This window comes from Haliotis asinina, chromosome 6 (genome assembly GCF_037392515.1).
Source record: "Haliotis asinina isolate JCU_RB_2024 chromosome 6, JCU_Hal_asi_v2, whole genome shotgun sequence".
In the NCBI taxonomy this organism is placed as follows: Eukaryota; Metazoa; Mollusca; class Gastropoda; order Lepetellida; family Haliotidae; genus Haliotis; species Haliotis asinina.
Window position 1 is genome coordinate 64,667,036 of NC_090285.1, and position 17,986 is coordinate 64,685,021.

Genomic DNA, 17,986 nt, shown 5'->3' on the forward strand with positions numbered 1-17,986 from the left:
TGTACAGCCAGGATAAGAAAGACTTTACATTTTCTGTAAAACAGAGTACAGGGAATGTTATACCGTAGAGAAATTGATTGTCTGATATTTTACAACTGAAAGCAGAAGATAGTTCTGTAGTTTTTCCTGATGAACATGCACTGCCATGTTGAATTTTTCTGTGGGTTGACAGGCAGGGATAAATGTATGCTTTCAAAAAACTGGTTAAAGCTCATTGTGATGCAGAAATACATCGTGCTAAAGTCCGATTCTGTGCATTTACTTAGGCTAGGGTACATTTCTGTTTGCAGAAAGGTACCTGGGCATTATTATCTCAACATAAATGTATCAGAGTATACAATGGTGTAATAGATTTTTGTGTGCTTTTCGTGACATTCAGCATTAAGAGTGGCTAGGGTGTTTGTACATGTTGATTAAACAGTAGTGGTAGTCATCATTTGCCTATGACATAATCTGATAATTACATTTACAAGCAAAACACTAGTCACATTTGTAGTAAAAACATCCTATAAACAGCAGTTGTGAGGTAAATATAATACTGCTCATTTACATTTGAATGGTAGCGTTAATTCACATGAAAAGCATTTGAATCCCAAACAATCATTTTGCAACCCTTAAAATTGCCTCATTACAGCTGCCTAAATTTTTGTTGAAAGTAATCTTACTATACTACAAGTTTTTAGTGGATTTCTATATATGTTAACATACTGCGCTATACATCCTGCTTACATAGGCATGATACAGTGTTCGGTCTGTGAAGTTGCTCTATGCAATAAACAAGAAGTTGTTAACCATAGGCTTTGTAATTGCCTCACCAACTTCTAAAATGTTAAATAAATAAGTCAAGTGATATGTTTGAATCAGGTTTACTAATATAGATTAATAATCGTCCAAAGAAATAAAATAAGACAGTATAAATAGATATTATCTTCTCCATCTAGTTGCTCATTTTTGAAAAAAATATCATTTTGATTGCTGTATATAAGGATATGACTTCTTGTTGTAGACCATTATGGAAGAGGCGCATTCCTCGGACGCCTGTTTATTGGAAAGGAAACCCTCAGCATAGAGTGTTTCTGCCTCAGTTCTGGATGAAGCTCATCAATCCAGAACGGAAGACACCCCCACACCTAGCACAATTTGAAGTGCATCCACAGTAAGTCAGTTTTCATGAAGTCTTGTTATCAGTAGGACACACTGAGTTAACCTACGAACAATAAACCTGTGTCGAGAAATGTTGACATACATATGTATGTTCCCACTTAGAGAAATTTCTGTGGTTCTTAGGTCCTCTTGATTTGCTGTCACATTTGGAATTGTGTATTTGTTTGACTGTCTCTTTCTTGGTCCATCCATTACACTAACATCTGGTCTTTAATCTCAACTTGCCACACATTCTACAGTTTCATAGGCAGCATGGGGTATGTTTGTTTGAGGGTCAGTTTGACAGACTTTAGTCTGTGACGTGCTATGTGTAAGTTGTAATCAGACTGGTTATGCTGGTTTGACATGACCCAACTGTGGGGATTTCACTAATATATGTACATGGGCCTATCACGTTTTACAGAAGTGCATCATTAGTATATTTCACACCAACAGTAGAACAGCTTAGGTTTCTACTTGCTGTTGTTGCTTCCATCATCTCATAGGTAAGGAATGAAAATGGTGGCACTTTTGGCACCGATGTAAAATATGCAGCAGTCAATGAAGATGTTGTTAACCATTCTGCCAGAGTTCAGTTAGAGATACATCTGAAAGTCGTAAATCCACAGGTGGTACAATGATCTGGTTTTTCCTGTAATGCTTGTGACCTAGATGATAAAGAGAGTTCTAGAATTGCACAATGTGAAACTAGGAAATAGTACAGATAGATAATATAGTAACTCTTAGGATGGCTAAGACACTTCACTGAAACATTTTGCAAATTTAGAGACAAAGTTGAAGCGTTGTTTTTAAACAGTGGTGGTGATATTCATAAATGGTTGTGATTAAGTGCTGTTCTTGTGCATCATCTGTGAGTGAATTTTTCCTGTGTATTGTTGTATTCATCTGACTTATGATAGATGTAATGTATTATGTAATTGTTTTGTTGTCATTGATGGGAATGTTGCAAAAGTACTGTGGACGTTACCACCAAAGGCAGTGTTAATGAAGACATTCATCTGTGATCTGATAGTGATATTTATTGTGGCATGCCTACTTGATTCAGGTTTAACACATTTATAGGACAAGGGTGTGACCTGGTGATGCCAAAAACAATCTAAAGTACTGTTAGTATTACAGGACAAACGGACATCAAACATTCATCAAACATACACATTGTAGCTTGTATACAGTAGAAACAGACTATTCTGGGATTTCTGTCAACATCAGAGCAAATTTCCATCCTGAATTTACTGGTTCTATTAAATGCTAGAAAGGCATTGTAGTAATTTGTACATGTGTAACAATACAAGTAGTGTTGTTGAAAGCATAGGCCCTTAAGAGTTGATTTCACATTTATCAAAGTGTAAATATACCTCTGTCAATGAATAGGTAAACATTATTCAGAACTACTTTTTGTATTATTAGAGAGAAATATCTTGTCATCCATGTACATATGAATACAGCTACTGCTGGATGTATACAACTCAGAACCACTGTCTTGGCAAGATGAAAGATTTATTTTTATATGAATCGTTAATTATGTCATCCATGTACATATGGTGACATCAGAGGTCTAAGGACCACACTCTATTCCAGACTAAATGTTTAGTAACAAACTAGCACTGTTTAGACAGGTTTCTGTCTGTGTCCATGTTCCTCATGCAGTCAGTGTATGAGTCACAGCACTGACCAGTGACTAGTAGTAATAGCCATGAGTAGTGACCCCCGAGCTGATATTTACCTAAGCCTGTTATGAATGCTAAATCCCTCAAGCTGAAGCTTATGACTCTAGAGAGGGTGTTACATGCTTGAAGAATTGTTCAGTGTGGCTTAAGAGCTGGCAACAACATTGGGAGCAGACTCACAAGTATTTGGTTATTTCATTACATACAGCTTAACCTTGTTCAGTCAAAATGTCCATCAGAATGCTTGTACATCTATAAGGGAGGGCTGGACATGGTGTTGTAGTGTATATCAAGGACTGGGAAGTCTGGCATGCGAAATTGTTTACAGAACACAACTGTGAAGAAAATATTTTGTTGATTTGAGATAGAATTCATTTCAGAATGAGTTTCACAGATATTTACTGTTTGCTATCAAATATTTATTATTGTATTTTTCTTATAAACTTGAAGTGCACATGAAATGATTTGTTGTTTGGATAGAATAAATTACAATTAGATGAGAGTTCACTGGTGATATTTTTATTTTATGCAGTTTATAAGTATTATGAAGTATTTCAATTTCAGACCCCAATTTATCTTTGTTTGATTTTATGCTATAATACAAAACCCGTACAGTAGACAGTGCATTTAACTTGATGCTGACCTGATTTTAGAATGATCAGTTTGTGTTGTAAATGTTTGTGTTCAGTAGTTACTTCAAGTTTGAAAATAGGATGCCAACATACTTCATCCTTTACCAGGGCTCCAGAAATGTTTTCAACATGAGGAGTATGTACGCCTTATTTTTTCAATATAAGAGTACTGGGAAAATTTAGAGTACTGAAAGGAATTTAATGGCGTGTAAGTAATCTTGTGTTTCGTTTCACATATGCACCACAACATTGCTACTCTTGCGTAAACACATCAATAAGCAATAAAGCAAAACTTTTTCAGATAAATGCATCTATAAATGATTCTAAGATGGTACAGCATTGCTGTGGTGCGTAACTGATACGGTTACTGATTTTTTTCCTACTGTATCGTGCATATTTTTTATCTATACATACACTGATATATTCCTTATCTGGAGCCCTGCTTTAGGAGTCTTAAAACCATGGTAACTGAGATATTGAAGAGAACAGTACCTTTGTGGTATCAGCGATCATGTCTGTTGAATGAGCTTATCACGATATCTTTCAATCCTGTTCCTATGTGTAACATTTATTTATATACCTGGAGTAACATTAGATATGTAGTTGTTCCACCTAGGTCTGTAGACATTTATCATGAAGAGAGCTATTTATATATCCAGTTTCCCAAACCTATCCCAGAAACCCATGATGATTCCTGCCTCAAATAACAATGAGATTATGAGGAAGTATCTACATCGAGGAACGACCTCCTTGGAATATACAATATATCACTGAGAAGTCTAGCCTTGTCTGTATGCTGATGTGTTACTTCCTTGCCCCAGTCTTTCTATTAATAGTATTATGGCTTATCTCAAGAAAACCATCCACCTATTTAACCATTGATTTATAGAGATCCTATGTCAACCACAGGTACATGAGTACCTCTTCAGAGTTCAGAAGAATATATGTAATTTGTCATCGCACTGTGGTTATCTGAAATATGTTGCTCTAGTTTGTGCACTGGGTGCAGCATGACTCAGCACCTGTATGTTTCTGGTGTCCTTCCCTAACTTCCCTGTCCTTTGACGAATGTGTCACTACAACATGTAGAACATTCAGGAAAATAATATCAATGAATTTTCAATGTGCAGTATGAATGAATATACAATCAACTGATGAACAATGTACAGTATATACAGGAGTCTTTACGCAGTACATTTGGACTAACATTATTTAAGCAGGTAGCAGCTACTACAGTTTGTGAGTTTTGTTTTGTAACTTTGTCGTTTCATAGAAAATAAAGTTGTGTGAATATTTTTATTTGATTTTAGTTTCAGCGTGGGTTGGTTTAATCTGTATATCATCTTAATATTTGTATATTTCTTTACTACAAAATATGCAGGAAAAGTATACACATCCTATGAATATAGTGCTTTCATTATATCACTGTTCAGCCAGATATATTATTCAAATTAGTTGGTTAATTCATATATTCAAATTAGTTGGTTAATTCATATATTTCCTGTACAACCTAGTCTTTCCTCAGTATGATAGTGTTATGTTGTTGATAGCTGACACTAGTGACAGTACCTGTGAGATGCCACACCCATACCTGGAGTAAGTATTTCTGGTGATGACAGCTTGGTATTGAGTTAGGCCTATACTTAGCTTCCACTTCATTGCTCACTCATGTCTACATGACTGTGAACAAGCAGAGCTGGACGTTAACTATGTGAAGTCATCATGTATTTCAGTTACTTCATCTGGTTGTTAATTTTGTTGTAGTAACTTGTGTTGTTATGGTTACATGTGGAAGAATTCCAAGTCATCATGACTAAGATGAAAACCCTAACATGTTTACCTGCCACTAGGCAAGGGTGGAAATGTAATTTATTGTAAATGTGCCAGTTGCATAGATAATTGTGTAACCTAGATACTGAACCATTTGTAATCCTTAATGTTTGTGTCCATCAGTTTACTGAAATTCATGATCTCAATTTTAATTTGTGCTTCCCTGTCACATTAAGTCAGACTGTTAATGAGATATATTAATTTGCTTGTTCTCCATGTTTGACTAGTTAAAAAGGAAAGCATGTTTATGTGTGGATTGATGTGCTTGGTATGAGAAACACTGACAAAGGTATTTGTCCTAGAAAATTACAGGGTTTCTGAAAGCGTGCTTCAGCCATCAGTGACTAATTTTAATCTTGCTACTATGATTTTGATCACTGTCACTTTCATACAAATATTTGAGAACCCAGCTAAATTTAAATTGATTTAAACACAAATATGGCTATGATCACAGCTAACTTTACAATAAGTTTATGTAAGTTTAGCAAACACATCTGGTCAGTTTTCAGTTAGCTTGTCAAAAAACTAAGTTACATCAGCATATATGTCACAGTAGCTATTTATAACTGATGTGATCTTGATATTGTCTACTCTTCGACATGATTTATATCTTGAGATATAAATTTACAAAAGTGTTCCAGTTCAGCATCAGTATGAAAGAAATATGTCATGGTTATCAAAGACAAAGGTTATAAGAATGTATCATTGTTAATTATGGTTCTCACTTGAAAGAAATGTTTCATGGTAAATAACGACCCTTAGCTTAAAAGAATATCTCACTGTTAATGAAGCTCGTGAAACGAAACTAGTGTATACTGGTTAGTAACAAACCTCGGCTTTAAGGAATGGTGATTAATGGTTCATTGTTTAAAGGAATATATCTTCATTAAGAGAGATCCTTAGTTTTTTATCCTAGACATTTGTCATTTAACATTACCTTCTTGTAGTTGATGACCATTGTGTAATGCTTGTTCTGGGATGTAGCCACTGTCTGACTTCGATTTCGTGATGCATCTTCATTCATCATTGTCAGCCTCCTTCGATCCATCGTGACAGTAATATCCAGACAAGTCAAAGAAAATGCAAACTCTGAATCCAACACCACTTGGACAAATCCAGATACGTTTTACTTTTGTCTGTAATGTTCGTTGACGGCACTTGTAATGTCCATACCTGTAGGTGTCCGCAAAATTAACCGACTTTTAGTGCCAGTGTCAGTGCCAGTGATTCCGGCCAGTTCAGGTCATCACCCTGGAAAATACCATGTTGGAGAAATTGACACAAATTATCATGCCTTGGACATACAGTTTCTTTGTGTTCCGCACGATCCCAGTTTTAGTGATAACCTATTCAAGCTGATATAATCCCCTGACTGCTATGTAATTACATTACTGGGCAGTTTGGGCTTATGTAATGGAGTTTTGCCACATGCTCTGACCATTGATTGGTGATGGGAGTTCTCTGCCCTTATTCTGACCTCTCCATAGTTAAAGGTACAGAAGTATTGCATGAATGCCAGGATCTCCATTTCGTGAGGTTGGAACTGAAGGTTTAGTTCAGCTGGTGTTAGATTCGGATTAGTAATGAAATCCAATTATCACACGTCATTGTGTCTTGATTTGAGGAAATGAAACCACGGAGAAAGACTTCCATGCAATTAACTTCGTATCTGTTACATGCCTAGGAGTATCAGAATTAATATCATGCATCTTATGACGTAACTAGTCACGGAGGTGCCTGTTCAGCTGATGGTATATACTGACAAATGTCTGACTGTTTTAAGTAGGGCAGTTTACAATTGTTCAGTATGATTTGGGTGTGGACTTGAATGTAACTTAGTTTTACCTCCAGGCTGTTTGGCTGTGGTTAATGGTGGCAAGCTAATTCAATCCAAATGTTATCATAACAGTTAATATGGTCAGGGGTTTTGTTTGGCATCTTTGTCATGTTTGATGAACACTGCTTTTGAAGGCACAGATAAAATGGACTGTATCATCACCATTTGTCTAGGAAAATTAATCTTGTATAACATAGGAATTGAAGTTCTCTTGGTGAATTAAGCTCAAAACATTATTCATATACATTACTGGTGCATCATGTTCACTGACTGCACAGGACAAGGATTGGGCTGTGAGATTTGTTGGAAATGTTGGAAACGTTGGAAACTAAACTGCGAATACGGGTTTTAGAACTTGCTTTTTAAACTGTTTCTTGATAATTACTGAAAATATTTGTTGGGTGGATAATTAAACAGTAAGACAAGTTTTTACTTGCTTTGGTGCCAGATTAGATGTTAATGTTTAAATTAATGAAATTTTTGGCTTAAGTAAACACTCTTCTTAGGAAAAGAGCCCTTCCAAAATCCTTTATCACATTTTTCATGAAATCCATTTTGCTTTCTCCACAATCTAGATGCTATTGCTTGATCCTCACAGTACTAACAGAAGTTTTTTCCAGTGTTACGTTACCTTCTGTTTTATAATGATGGATGACAGTGTATCGATCTCTGATTTGCGCATAAGACAACCAATGAGAGTTGTTATTAGGAGCTAAGTTTAGTACTGCTAGTACTAGTACTATTCATTAGCAGCTCAGGTGCAACAATGAAGGAGTCATTAACACCTAGTCAGGTAATTTGTTAACAAAGTAGGAAGCTCATCAGGTATGTAATGGGAACTGGGGGTCAGGTTGCAGTATGAGAGAATCATTGTCTTGGTGTCCCTGGAATACATTGGGCTTCCATCTTACATTCAGTTATTAGAAGAATAGATGCTATTTTGCCTTCTCTGGTAGCATTGATGTTTATGGATCAGTTCACTGATTGAATTAACACTGACAATAAAATACTATTTATACTTTATTAGCATCTATATTGCGAAAAATATTTATTCTTTAGCAGCTGGAGTATGAGATTGGTTGGGTGAAAGAACTGAATGAGTGTGAGTTTCCTTTAAATGGAGGAATATATCTACTTTCACTGCTTCCTAACTGACAAAGGAATGGAAGTTCCCAGTCTCCAGTAAGCAGGTGGTATGAGGTGAATCTGACCCGTGAAGGTCCTGGGGTAGAATAGGCCTTCAGCAACCCATGCTTGCCATAAAAGGCGATTCAGCTTGTCGTAAGAGGCGACTAACGGGATCGGGTGGTCAGGCTTGCTGACTTGGTTGACACATGTCATCAGTTCCCAATTGTGCAGATGGATGCTCATGTTGTTGATCAGTGGATAGTCTGGTTCAGACTCGATTATTTACAGACCGCCGCCATATAGCTGGAATATTGCTGAGTGCGGCGTAAAACTAAACTCACTCACTCACTCACTCACTCAGTGCATCTACTAGAGAGACTCAGCGCTCATATCATTGCTCACAATTTCAAATGCTATTACTTTACCGACCACTGGTATTAATTAGCACATCCACACATGCACACAAATCCATGCGTAATCATGTTCAGGGGTTAAAAAATCTCAATACCTGATGCCTGGGACAAGTAATCAAATTATGGTATCCTACTTGTAAGTGGGCTACTAGATAATTTCTGCTTACGGTTTCAAACTGCAAATAAACTTAGATTTCATTTCAAATCTTCTCAAAATGTAGCTTTTAAATTTTGCAATGATAATAAAGCAGAGTTATCTTTTTTGGCTATTTATCTCTTCTCAGTGAATAGTCCACTAAACATTAACATCAAATACATCATGATTATGTCATAAAAATCAAGGTGGAAAATTAGACAGGACAAGTTGTTTTCTTAAGTCAGGTAGGTAAAAATGCATTGTATTGAATAAAATGAAGAGGAAAGTCACTATTTATGGACAAAGTTTTACATTGTGTGCTTTATTAGCAGTCTGAAATGCCCATCTATAAACCAAAGGGAATCATTCCCAACATAGTGAGTGGGTGTAGTTTTACGCTGCTTTTAGCAATATTCCAGCAATATTCCAGCAATATTCCAGCAATATTCCAGCAATATCACTCAACATAAATAGGCTTCACACATTGTGTCACACACTTAGTGCTAAGAGAGCTTTGAAAATCTAAGACCTATATTGTTATGGTCTGTCTGTGTAAGAATGCTCAGTAAACAGTGTCATACTACAGAAGGCAGATAATGCTTACATGGGATGGGATACATGAGAAAACGGGTCAGATCCCAACGGGCTGTACTATTTCAGGGAGATGTTTATTTGTCCTTTTCTTTTGTTGTGAGATAATCTGATGACATCAGTTGTTCTGGGGCTTTTCAGGATGAGTATATTGGACATCAAACAGTACCTGGAAAAGATCTACAACGTCCCCGTGATGTGTGTTAGAACAGCAGTCAAACAAGGTGAGTCGAGTTCACTTAGTGTAAGCCCATGAACACAATAGCTCAAAGTTGAGATGAAAAGTGTTTTGCATGCCACAATTCATCTTGATAAATTAGATGTCATTTGTCTACTGAGGCCTGCTGCTTGCAGTTTTATCAAGACATAAGGCGTCTTGTGGATAAAGTTTCTCTCTGTGGTGATAGGTGTGGTGCACAATGATGCAGTGGAGCATATGATTGATTTAAACATTTTTTATTCACATATGTGAAAGGGATTAGGGGTTATTCATTTCAGGTTATCCAAATGAAAATACCTGTTCCCTAATATTTTCATACATGCTTTTTTAGTTTCATACATGTTAAGAAGGAATAGAAAGGTGTAGGAATGTTAAAGAGAGATCAGAGAAACAGACACAAGTTACTGATAACTGAAAAGGTTTTGACTGATCAGTAAAAGTTTGAAAGGTGTTCATTCTATTGAGAAGTCATATTGGACTTCCAAGTAACATTAGCGATAGTGTCATTGGAGCATCATGTTCTACAGTACTTTTCAAAATTAACTTCCTTAAAGCTCTGTTCTGTCTCAGGTAGTCATCACTCATCATTTCAGGCGAGTTGTGTTAGCTTAGTGGTTACAGCATTTGCTCATCACATTGAAACCCTGAGTTCGATTCCCCACATGGGTACAATGTGTGAAGCCAGCCTTCAGAATAACTGCCGCCCCAGTATATTGTCTCTGGTTAGCCTGATCCAGCCTTTTTTTTTATCTTTCTTTGTTACTAAAAACATTTGGGGGAGCGGTGGGTAAGCTGTCTAAGGCACCAGGCTACTAATCCAGCAAGCTTGCAAGTGCCGGGATTGAGTCCACCTGTGATTGTGTGTGAAAAACCTTGGAGTCAACCTTGTGTGCAGACTCTCTCAGAGTTGTCTCAACCCCTAGTGCACATGCAAACACCTAGTTGCGAGTACAGCAACATACAGTAAACATGGACAAAGTACTGTGACTATCTGTCCCAGTCCACCCAGCTGTGATTGGGTACCTCGTTAGGATGGGAAAGCCACATTAACTTGGTGCGCCTGGTAGGCTGTAAGAGTTGTATGATCCCCAAGGAGTTAAGATTGAAAATACTATATGCTGTTGTGATGGACATCCAATGATTGAGGAAAAAACAAAGCATCCTTGAGGAGTTGAACCAACTGGATATTGGCGCTATACAAATACATGTATCTAGTAGGGTAGTGTAGCGTAGCATAGTGTACACATTTATTCCAATGTTTGTCACTAGGTTTTGGACAAAAACAGATGCTCAAATTTCACTAAATGGAATCACCATAAATATAGACCATTTAATAAAAGCCCACCTGATGCCGTTCAGACCACCTTGCCCTGTGTTCTGGCACTCTGCATCAGTGGGCCTGTTAGCCAATCAATGGCTGGTTATGTAAGGATGGCAGCGAGTCCAGTTTGGTCAATACCTTGTATAATTCACTATGAGCTGGGACCTAAGTGGGTGAAGGATGGTCAGGTTCACCTGGAACTGGTGTATTGATCTAAGTGGCAGGAGAAAGTGCAATCACTGGTTGTGTGGTCACAGGTGATGAGCTCTCAGTGAGTTCAACATTGATGAAGACTTGCAACAATACATACAGGACAATACACACTGCTGCAGAGAATGGGTTGTATAAACATCAGATTCTAGTCAATATGTTCTAGATTATGAACATGAGGATTCACTTTATGTTATTTGTCAGGGAATAGAGACATTTATCTGGAAGAAATTGCTGAGTGGTGGTGTCATTGAGTTTGAAAATATAAAATCATGATTTGTCACATATGTTTGATGGCATCTGATATTATCCCCTGCAAGGCTTTTGGTTGATGATTTGATGGTGTGCCTTTTGGTAGTTTGTTGGGTATTCTGAATAAAATAGTTTCCATGGTAACAAGTTTGGCAGAGACTGAAATTGGTGTTGTGCTCCTTTCAGGAACAGAACTTTAAAAACCTTTCATTACTCTCCTTCCACTTTTCTCTATACACACCAAAACATTTGGCCATCAACACAGAATAATGGAGGAACACTCTGAACCAGCAGCAGGGTAATGGAGGTACACCCTAAACCAGCAAGACGGAGTAATGGAGGTACACTTTTAACTAGCAACACAGAGTAATGGAGGTACACTCAGAACCAGCAAGCCGTGAGTTCCTAACATTTTGTTATGTACTGATGGAAATGTCAGCAATATTTCTAGAGAAGACTTTATCGCAAAAACTTTTGGATAATGACTCACATGAGCCTGAGACTTACCGTAGTGACCGTTTCTTTAGACACGTTAAGTGCATCCAGGATCTCTCAAGATGAACCCGAACCTGTCTTGTTGCTTGCTTGGTCTCCAACCACATGAAGCTTACATAGACACCAAGAAACTGATATTCTTTGGGAAAATGATAACAGTGAATCAACAACTCCACCCATACTTACCTCTAGGATGCTCCAATACCATCAGAGTCACATCAGATGCAAAAGGATTTATACCAGACATTTACAGATTACTTCAGAAGAATTCACTCCAACAATCTGCTGATAATTACATCAGTACTGGACATTTTCCAACCTATAGTTTCTGGAAGAGGATCATCAAGAAAGAAGTGAGATCTTACGATACTGCAGCATGGACACACACGATATCTAGTGATGTGAACTTTCACTCTTTTCCCAAATCCACCCAAGTCTAATTGTGCATCCAGCTTGGACATAAAATCGACACCATCTTCAAGAACAGCTGTTCATTCCTTATCAAGATGTGTTCCGCCTACAAAGATGCATACCTTGATGTGATACTATGTGACAGGTGCGGCCTCTTGTACGTGGATCCACTGATCCACATCATGACTGCCTGTGACTACCCCATCGACATCAGGGACAATCTGTGGTGCACCCTAGCAAACAGTGGACCCATAGACTTCATGGATTATCTGTACTATCTGTCAGAACATCACCTTGTGTAGTGTTTGCTTCATGCACACCAAACTACAAACTAAACTGCAGTGAGAGGGTGTCCTTTGTTGAAATGTCTGTGACAGACACTGTGTAGACACTTCCATTGCCCCAGCTGACGTCTAAAAGCCTTGATGATAAATAAGTTCAAATGACATAAATATTAATTCAAGCCAAGCTGTAGATAACATCAGTGTTGCAATCTTACTACATATTCAATATTTATAGCATGCACTGTTTGTATTCTCAACAATATTTCTCTTGCCTATGGAGGATAAATAAACCATATACTGACAGGTTCTTTTGGTTTGTCAGGCATGAAGCTTCAGGGTGTACCAGCACAGACATGGAAACAGATCCCTTACATTCTCAGTTGCCAAGTGTTGTAAAACGACTATGTCCTTCTTGGGCACTGTTCTCAGTGTCTGTGACTACTGTTATGATTGCAACAATTACCTGTAGTTTCTGAAGATTCTGTATGGTGAACTTGGACATGATTGTCAGGGGTCATGGGTGAAGCCATCATGCTTGTTTGTGAACACTGAAAGTAGTGCTCACTTGGCCTTACTTGTGTGCACCTTAATGAGTATATAACCTCAACAGGTGCTGTTTTCATGTGTTAGTTTACCCTGCTGAGACACCCTAATTAAAATAAATGTTTATTAGCAATATTCCAGCTACAAGCCTGTGTCAGACAACCAACAGGTTAGGCACTTGAACACCATAAACATATGGTCACCAGGGAGTTCATACCATGAACATTCAGTTACCAGGGGTTGATAGCATGAAACATATAGTCATTTGCAAGTTGATAGCATGAATGCACATAAATTCACCGAGGGTTTGATTGTATGAAACATACAACCATCAGGGTGCTCATAGTATGAACACATTCACTAGGGTTTTGATAGGATAATCATACATTCATCAGGGAGTTGATAGCATGAACATACATTCACAGAGGGGTGATAGTATAATCATACATTTATCCAGGGGTTGATAGCATGAACAAACATTCACAAGGTATAGACAGTATGAACATACAATCATGAGGGTTTGATAGCATAATAATACATTCACTGGGTGGTTGATAGCATGAATATACATTCACCAGGGGTTGGTAGCTTGAATATACATTCACTGAAGGCTTGATAGCATGAACATACATTCACCAGGGTGTTGATAGCATGAACATACATTCACTGAAGGGTTTGTAGCATGAACATACATTCACTGAAGGGTTGATCGCATGAACATACATTCACCAGGGGGTGGTAGCATGAACATACATTCACTGAAGGGTTGATAGCATGAACATAAATTCACCAGGGTAGTAATAGCATGAACATACTTTCACCAGGGTGTTGATAGCTTAATCATACATTCACCAAGGGCTGATAGCATAATCCTACAGACAGCAAGGTCACATTGAAACAACCTGATCCTCAGCTGTTGCCTCTTTTATATCCAAATTTTTTGTTTTGTACCAAGAATATATGATAGTGTGATGTGCTGGGTTTTTCTCCTCACCTGATGAGCCACTGTGTGTCCACACCGCAGCGAAATATCCGACATATATTGCAGAGGCGTGTGTCATCTGTCCATAAAGGCTGTTGTTTTCTTGTACTATAGGAGAGGACATCAAGCACCCATCCAAGGGCACTGTTGTAGCTCGGGAGGAGGACACTAAGGTAGCATATGTACAGCTGGTGAGTGAAGATACTACAAGTTATACCAGACTTAGAGATGACTGGTTTACACTGACTTCTTTAGTGCATAAATAAAGCATAAAAACATGGAATATGCTTTAGCTGTGTATGCTGTAAGTTACAATAGGTTTCACAAACGGACAAGCTTCAGTTATTCTTGCATCATATTCATATATATTCATATACAGTTTTGAAAAACAAAACAATCTAAAAGTTCTTGATTTTGTTTTCTATTTCTCTAACTAGCCATATTTTTACAGACTAAAACCTATTGCGTAGATCACCAGTGTGGGTCAACATCTACACTGTCTATCAAGCTGTGTAACATGGTGCATATATAACATGTCACAACTAGAAGTAATGTCAGTATTGTCATGTTTCCATGGTTGAAATGCCTAAACAGGCACCAAACATGTTAAATACAACCAGGAATGAAGCCATCCCATGATCTGGTTATTATCAATGTTAAAAAGTGCAATAGACATGATAGAGGCTGCACACAAGTCACAACTATGATCTTCCTAATGGTAGACATATCTTACACATTATCAAGACAATGATGGGCGTTCCAGTCAAGGCCATTTTGGTTGTGGTGTTTTAGCGCTGGAGCTAAGTAGTGTGTTGTCATCAAGCCCATTGTTGTCCTGAGAGTTGTAATTACACTTCCATTGTTTGTATGGCTGACCAGTGGGAGGAGTGATGGCCTTTGTTACCATCTGTATCCTTGGTATCCTATAAGGGACATCTTTACAGTGATCTTGCATGTGATTCCATGGTATTCCTTTGTGTTAAATAGAGTTGGATAGGGGATAATTTAATTACATTATCTCAACTTTGGTGGGTGCTTGACATTTATTTGCTGCTGTTCTTTTGATGTTGATATCTTTATCTTTTTCTGACAGACAAAACTGATTTATAAGTACTGAACAAGAACAAGTAGGGATCGTGAATATATTGGGGATAAAAAATATTTGCTACATTTGGAATTTCACTTTGTCAGTAAAGTAGAGATTCTTGTACTTTTGTTGGGTTGAGTCCATTCCAGGATTCAAACTCACAACGTCAGAGTCAGGGACTTAAGCATCAGCACACAAAGTCATTCGCCTAACCACGGAAGTTGGGGTGACTGATTGGGTTGGGCGGCTGACTTTGTGTGCTGGCGATTAGGTGTCTTAGTCCAACAGTGTGGGTTTGAATCCTGACAAATATATATCCAGAAAAATAATAATGATTCTATCAGTTTTTGTATAGTGAATGTAGAAGTTCTCTCAGAGGATAATGGACTCCATTCCAGATGGAGGTATCAGTATTCAGTTTTTAAAGTAATTTTGTGCATTAAAAAATGGTGCATATTCCTTCAAGTTGGTTTGTGCGTTTACAAATTGTGCATATTCCTTTATCCCACTCGGGCAAATGAACAAGTGAAGAAACTTGTTGTTTGCTCGGTTTACAGTTAGCCCTAATTTTGTCTCTTACAGGGAGATGGCTACACATTTGAGTTCCCAGATCTCTTTGTCGATTCAAAGCCTCCGACTGAGAAAGAAGTGGATGAATTCAAAAAGACGAAACGGGACCAAGAAGTAGAACAGCGGAAGTACTGGGACAGAACCAGTTTACCCCCGTGGTTCAGATAACAACATGAACCGAATCCGTGTGTGTATGTGCATTTATAGATGGCTGTGTAGTGACTGGAGAGTGATCTGTCCTGCAATCATAAGGTTCAGATGGCCAGAACTGAGCTGCAAATGGCTCCTATCTCAGGACTGAATGCTTGGTTGAGATCCAACAGACTAGCTGGACATTCATGTGTTGACTTGGCTCATTGCCAGGTGCTTGTTTCAAATGTTTGCAGTAGGTACTCTTGATCTTGTCTCCTGCATTTATCATTCATGTAAATAATACATTCTGTAAACAGTGCAATGGTGGTGGTGTTCTTTACAGTCAAGCTTGGCGGCTTCATCTTAATAATTTCAGGTTTAGCCACAGCAAAATATCTTCTTTTCAAAGTAACAAAGTCTTGGTGGGTGGGTGGGTGGGTGGGTGGGTGGGTGGGTGGGTGAGTGAGTGAGTGAGTGAGTGAGTGAGTGAGTGAGTGAGTGAGTGAGTGAGTGAGTGAGTGAGTGAGTGAGTGAGTGAGTGAGTGAGTGAGTGAGTGAGTGAGTGAGTGAGTGAGTGAGTGAGTGAGTGAGGTTTTATGCAAGAAATGGGCTTCAATCGACTTCATACCTTTGACATGATGAGCCAATGCTTTGATGACTTGGCTAGCCCATTGCCCTTTATAGAAAGGAGATCTTGATGCAGACAAATCTTATATGCATGCAATGGTTATTAAATGATTGGTATTAAAACTCTTCTGATACAACAGTGCCCAGATGAACTCTTGCAGGTTCATACTTACATGGTTTCTCTACAGGTGTCTTCTCAGCTTTGTAAGATAGCGGTTCAAGTTAGTGATAACATAACTGTTATTGAACCATTGCTTTTTTAAAGTGTCAAGCTAGCAACATATACAACTCCAGAAACACAGATATTGGAGTATAAAAGCCAAATTGCCACAAAAAGTCTGTAACTACTGATATTCCAAAATGCAGTGACCTGACGATGGAGTGAACAGTGAAGCTGGCAGAGACAAGATATTCTGTCTTAGCTTGTGGAATACCTTGGTTTAGAAGCTGACAGATGCAACAAGCATGTCAGATGAGGGTGAAACATTGTCAGTCTTTACTGTTTTGTACACCTTATGTCCCTCCATCAACCATGCATACATAGCTATGTTGAATTATGTCTTTTCTGAAGGCTGATTGATGAGGTCAGGTACAAATCTTAGGCATCTGGTGCCTGCACAATCTGAGTATGGACATTACCGTTCCTTGGCACTGGAGTAATGTGGATGACAAAAGAGAGGCATATGTTGTGTGAGGAATATTGCCAATGTTATCAGGGTGCTTTTTCCTGTGTGCAGTGTTTCCCTGTTGCTGGAACCGGGCTGTCGTTAAGACAATGACACTATCACAAAGTTCAATATGTATCCACAGATTGATTTGTTTGTTGTTTAACGCTGCAGTGGATTGACTTAGCAACATGTCTGCTCTAATCGAGTGTGAAAGACAATCTAGTGATCAACACTTTGACCACCAGTCTATCCAACTGGGATGCAATGATATGTCTTCAAGTCAGCACCGAGCACATCAGTTGCCTCTTGTTTGCATGGGTTGCTGAAGACCAGTTCTAATATGAATTATCACAGGCTTCACGAAGTGAAGAACACTTGTGAAGTACTGACTATGTAGGAGGAAAGAATGTCAACTAGTAAGGGCATAGAAGTAAGAAAAGATAATGCTCCCACATGACAACACAGTTGACTTTCATAATGTTTATTTAATGTCATCAACATTATCACACAAAAATAGCTGGTATTATTCGGCTCATGATGTAGCATCTGTCTCATGCATAAACCAAATGTTTTATTTTGCATAAAATCACCGTATATTTACAAAATAAATAATGTACAAAAGGACCCTACACATGACAGTTGCCAGTACTGTCTTCAGTTATTGTCCTAGTTGTCACCACTGTGCTTCACGTGCTGGGATAGCTGAAGATGAGGTCAAACCTAGATACATAATGTTCCATTAAAAAGGAAAACTGAGACATTAATCACATACTTTCAGAGACCTAT

At 38.1% G+C, this 17,986-nt stretch overlaps 2 protein-coding genes across 2 annotated transcripts in view; one reads left to right on the plus strand and one right to left on the minus strand.

Annotated features, from left to right (window-relative positions):
• The window catches only part of LOC137288195 (protein starmaker-like), a 22,176-nt gene extending 15,365 nt beyond the window's left edge, over positions 1 to 6,811 (minus strand). The window contains exon 1 of the mRNA XM_067820631.1: positions 6,231 to 6,811. Within this exon, the coding sequence (XP_067676732.1) occupies positions 6,231 to 6,341 (111 nt within the window). The 5' untranslated portion in view covers positions 6,342 to 6,811. The remainder of the gene's footprint in view (positions 1 to 6,230) is intronic.
• The window catches only part of LOC137288200 (large ribosomal subunit protein uL23m-like), an 18,342-nt gene extending 2,118 nt beyond the window's left edge, over positions 1 to 16,224 (plus strand). Inside the window, exons 2-5 of the mRNA XM_067820641.1 lie at positions 1,007 to 1,156; positions 9,540 to 9,622; positions 14,231 to 14,307; positions 15,786 to 16,224. Coding sequence (XP_067676742.1) covers positions 1,007 to 1,156; positions 9,540 to 9,622; positions 14,231 to 14,307; positions 15,786 to 15,941 — 466 coding nt within the window. The 3' untranslated portion in view covers positions 15,942 to 16,224. The remainder of the gene's footprint in view (positions 1 to 1,006; positions 1,157 to 9,539; positions 9,623 to 14,230; positions 14,308 to 15,785) is intronic.
• The last annotated feature ends 1,762 nt before the right edge of the window (positions 16,225 to 17,986 follow it).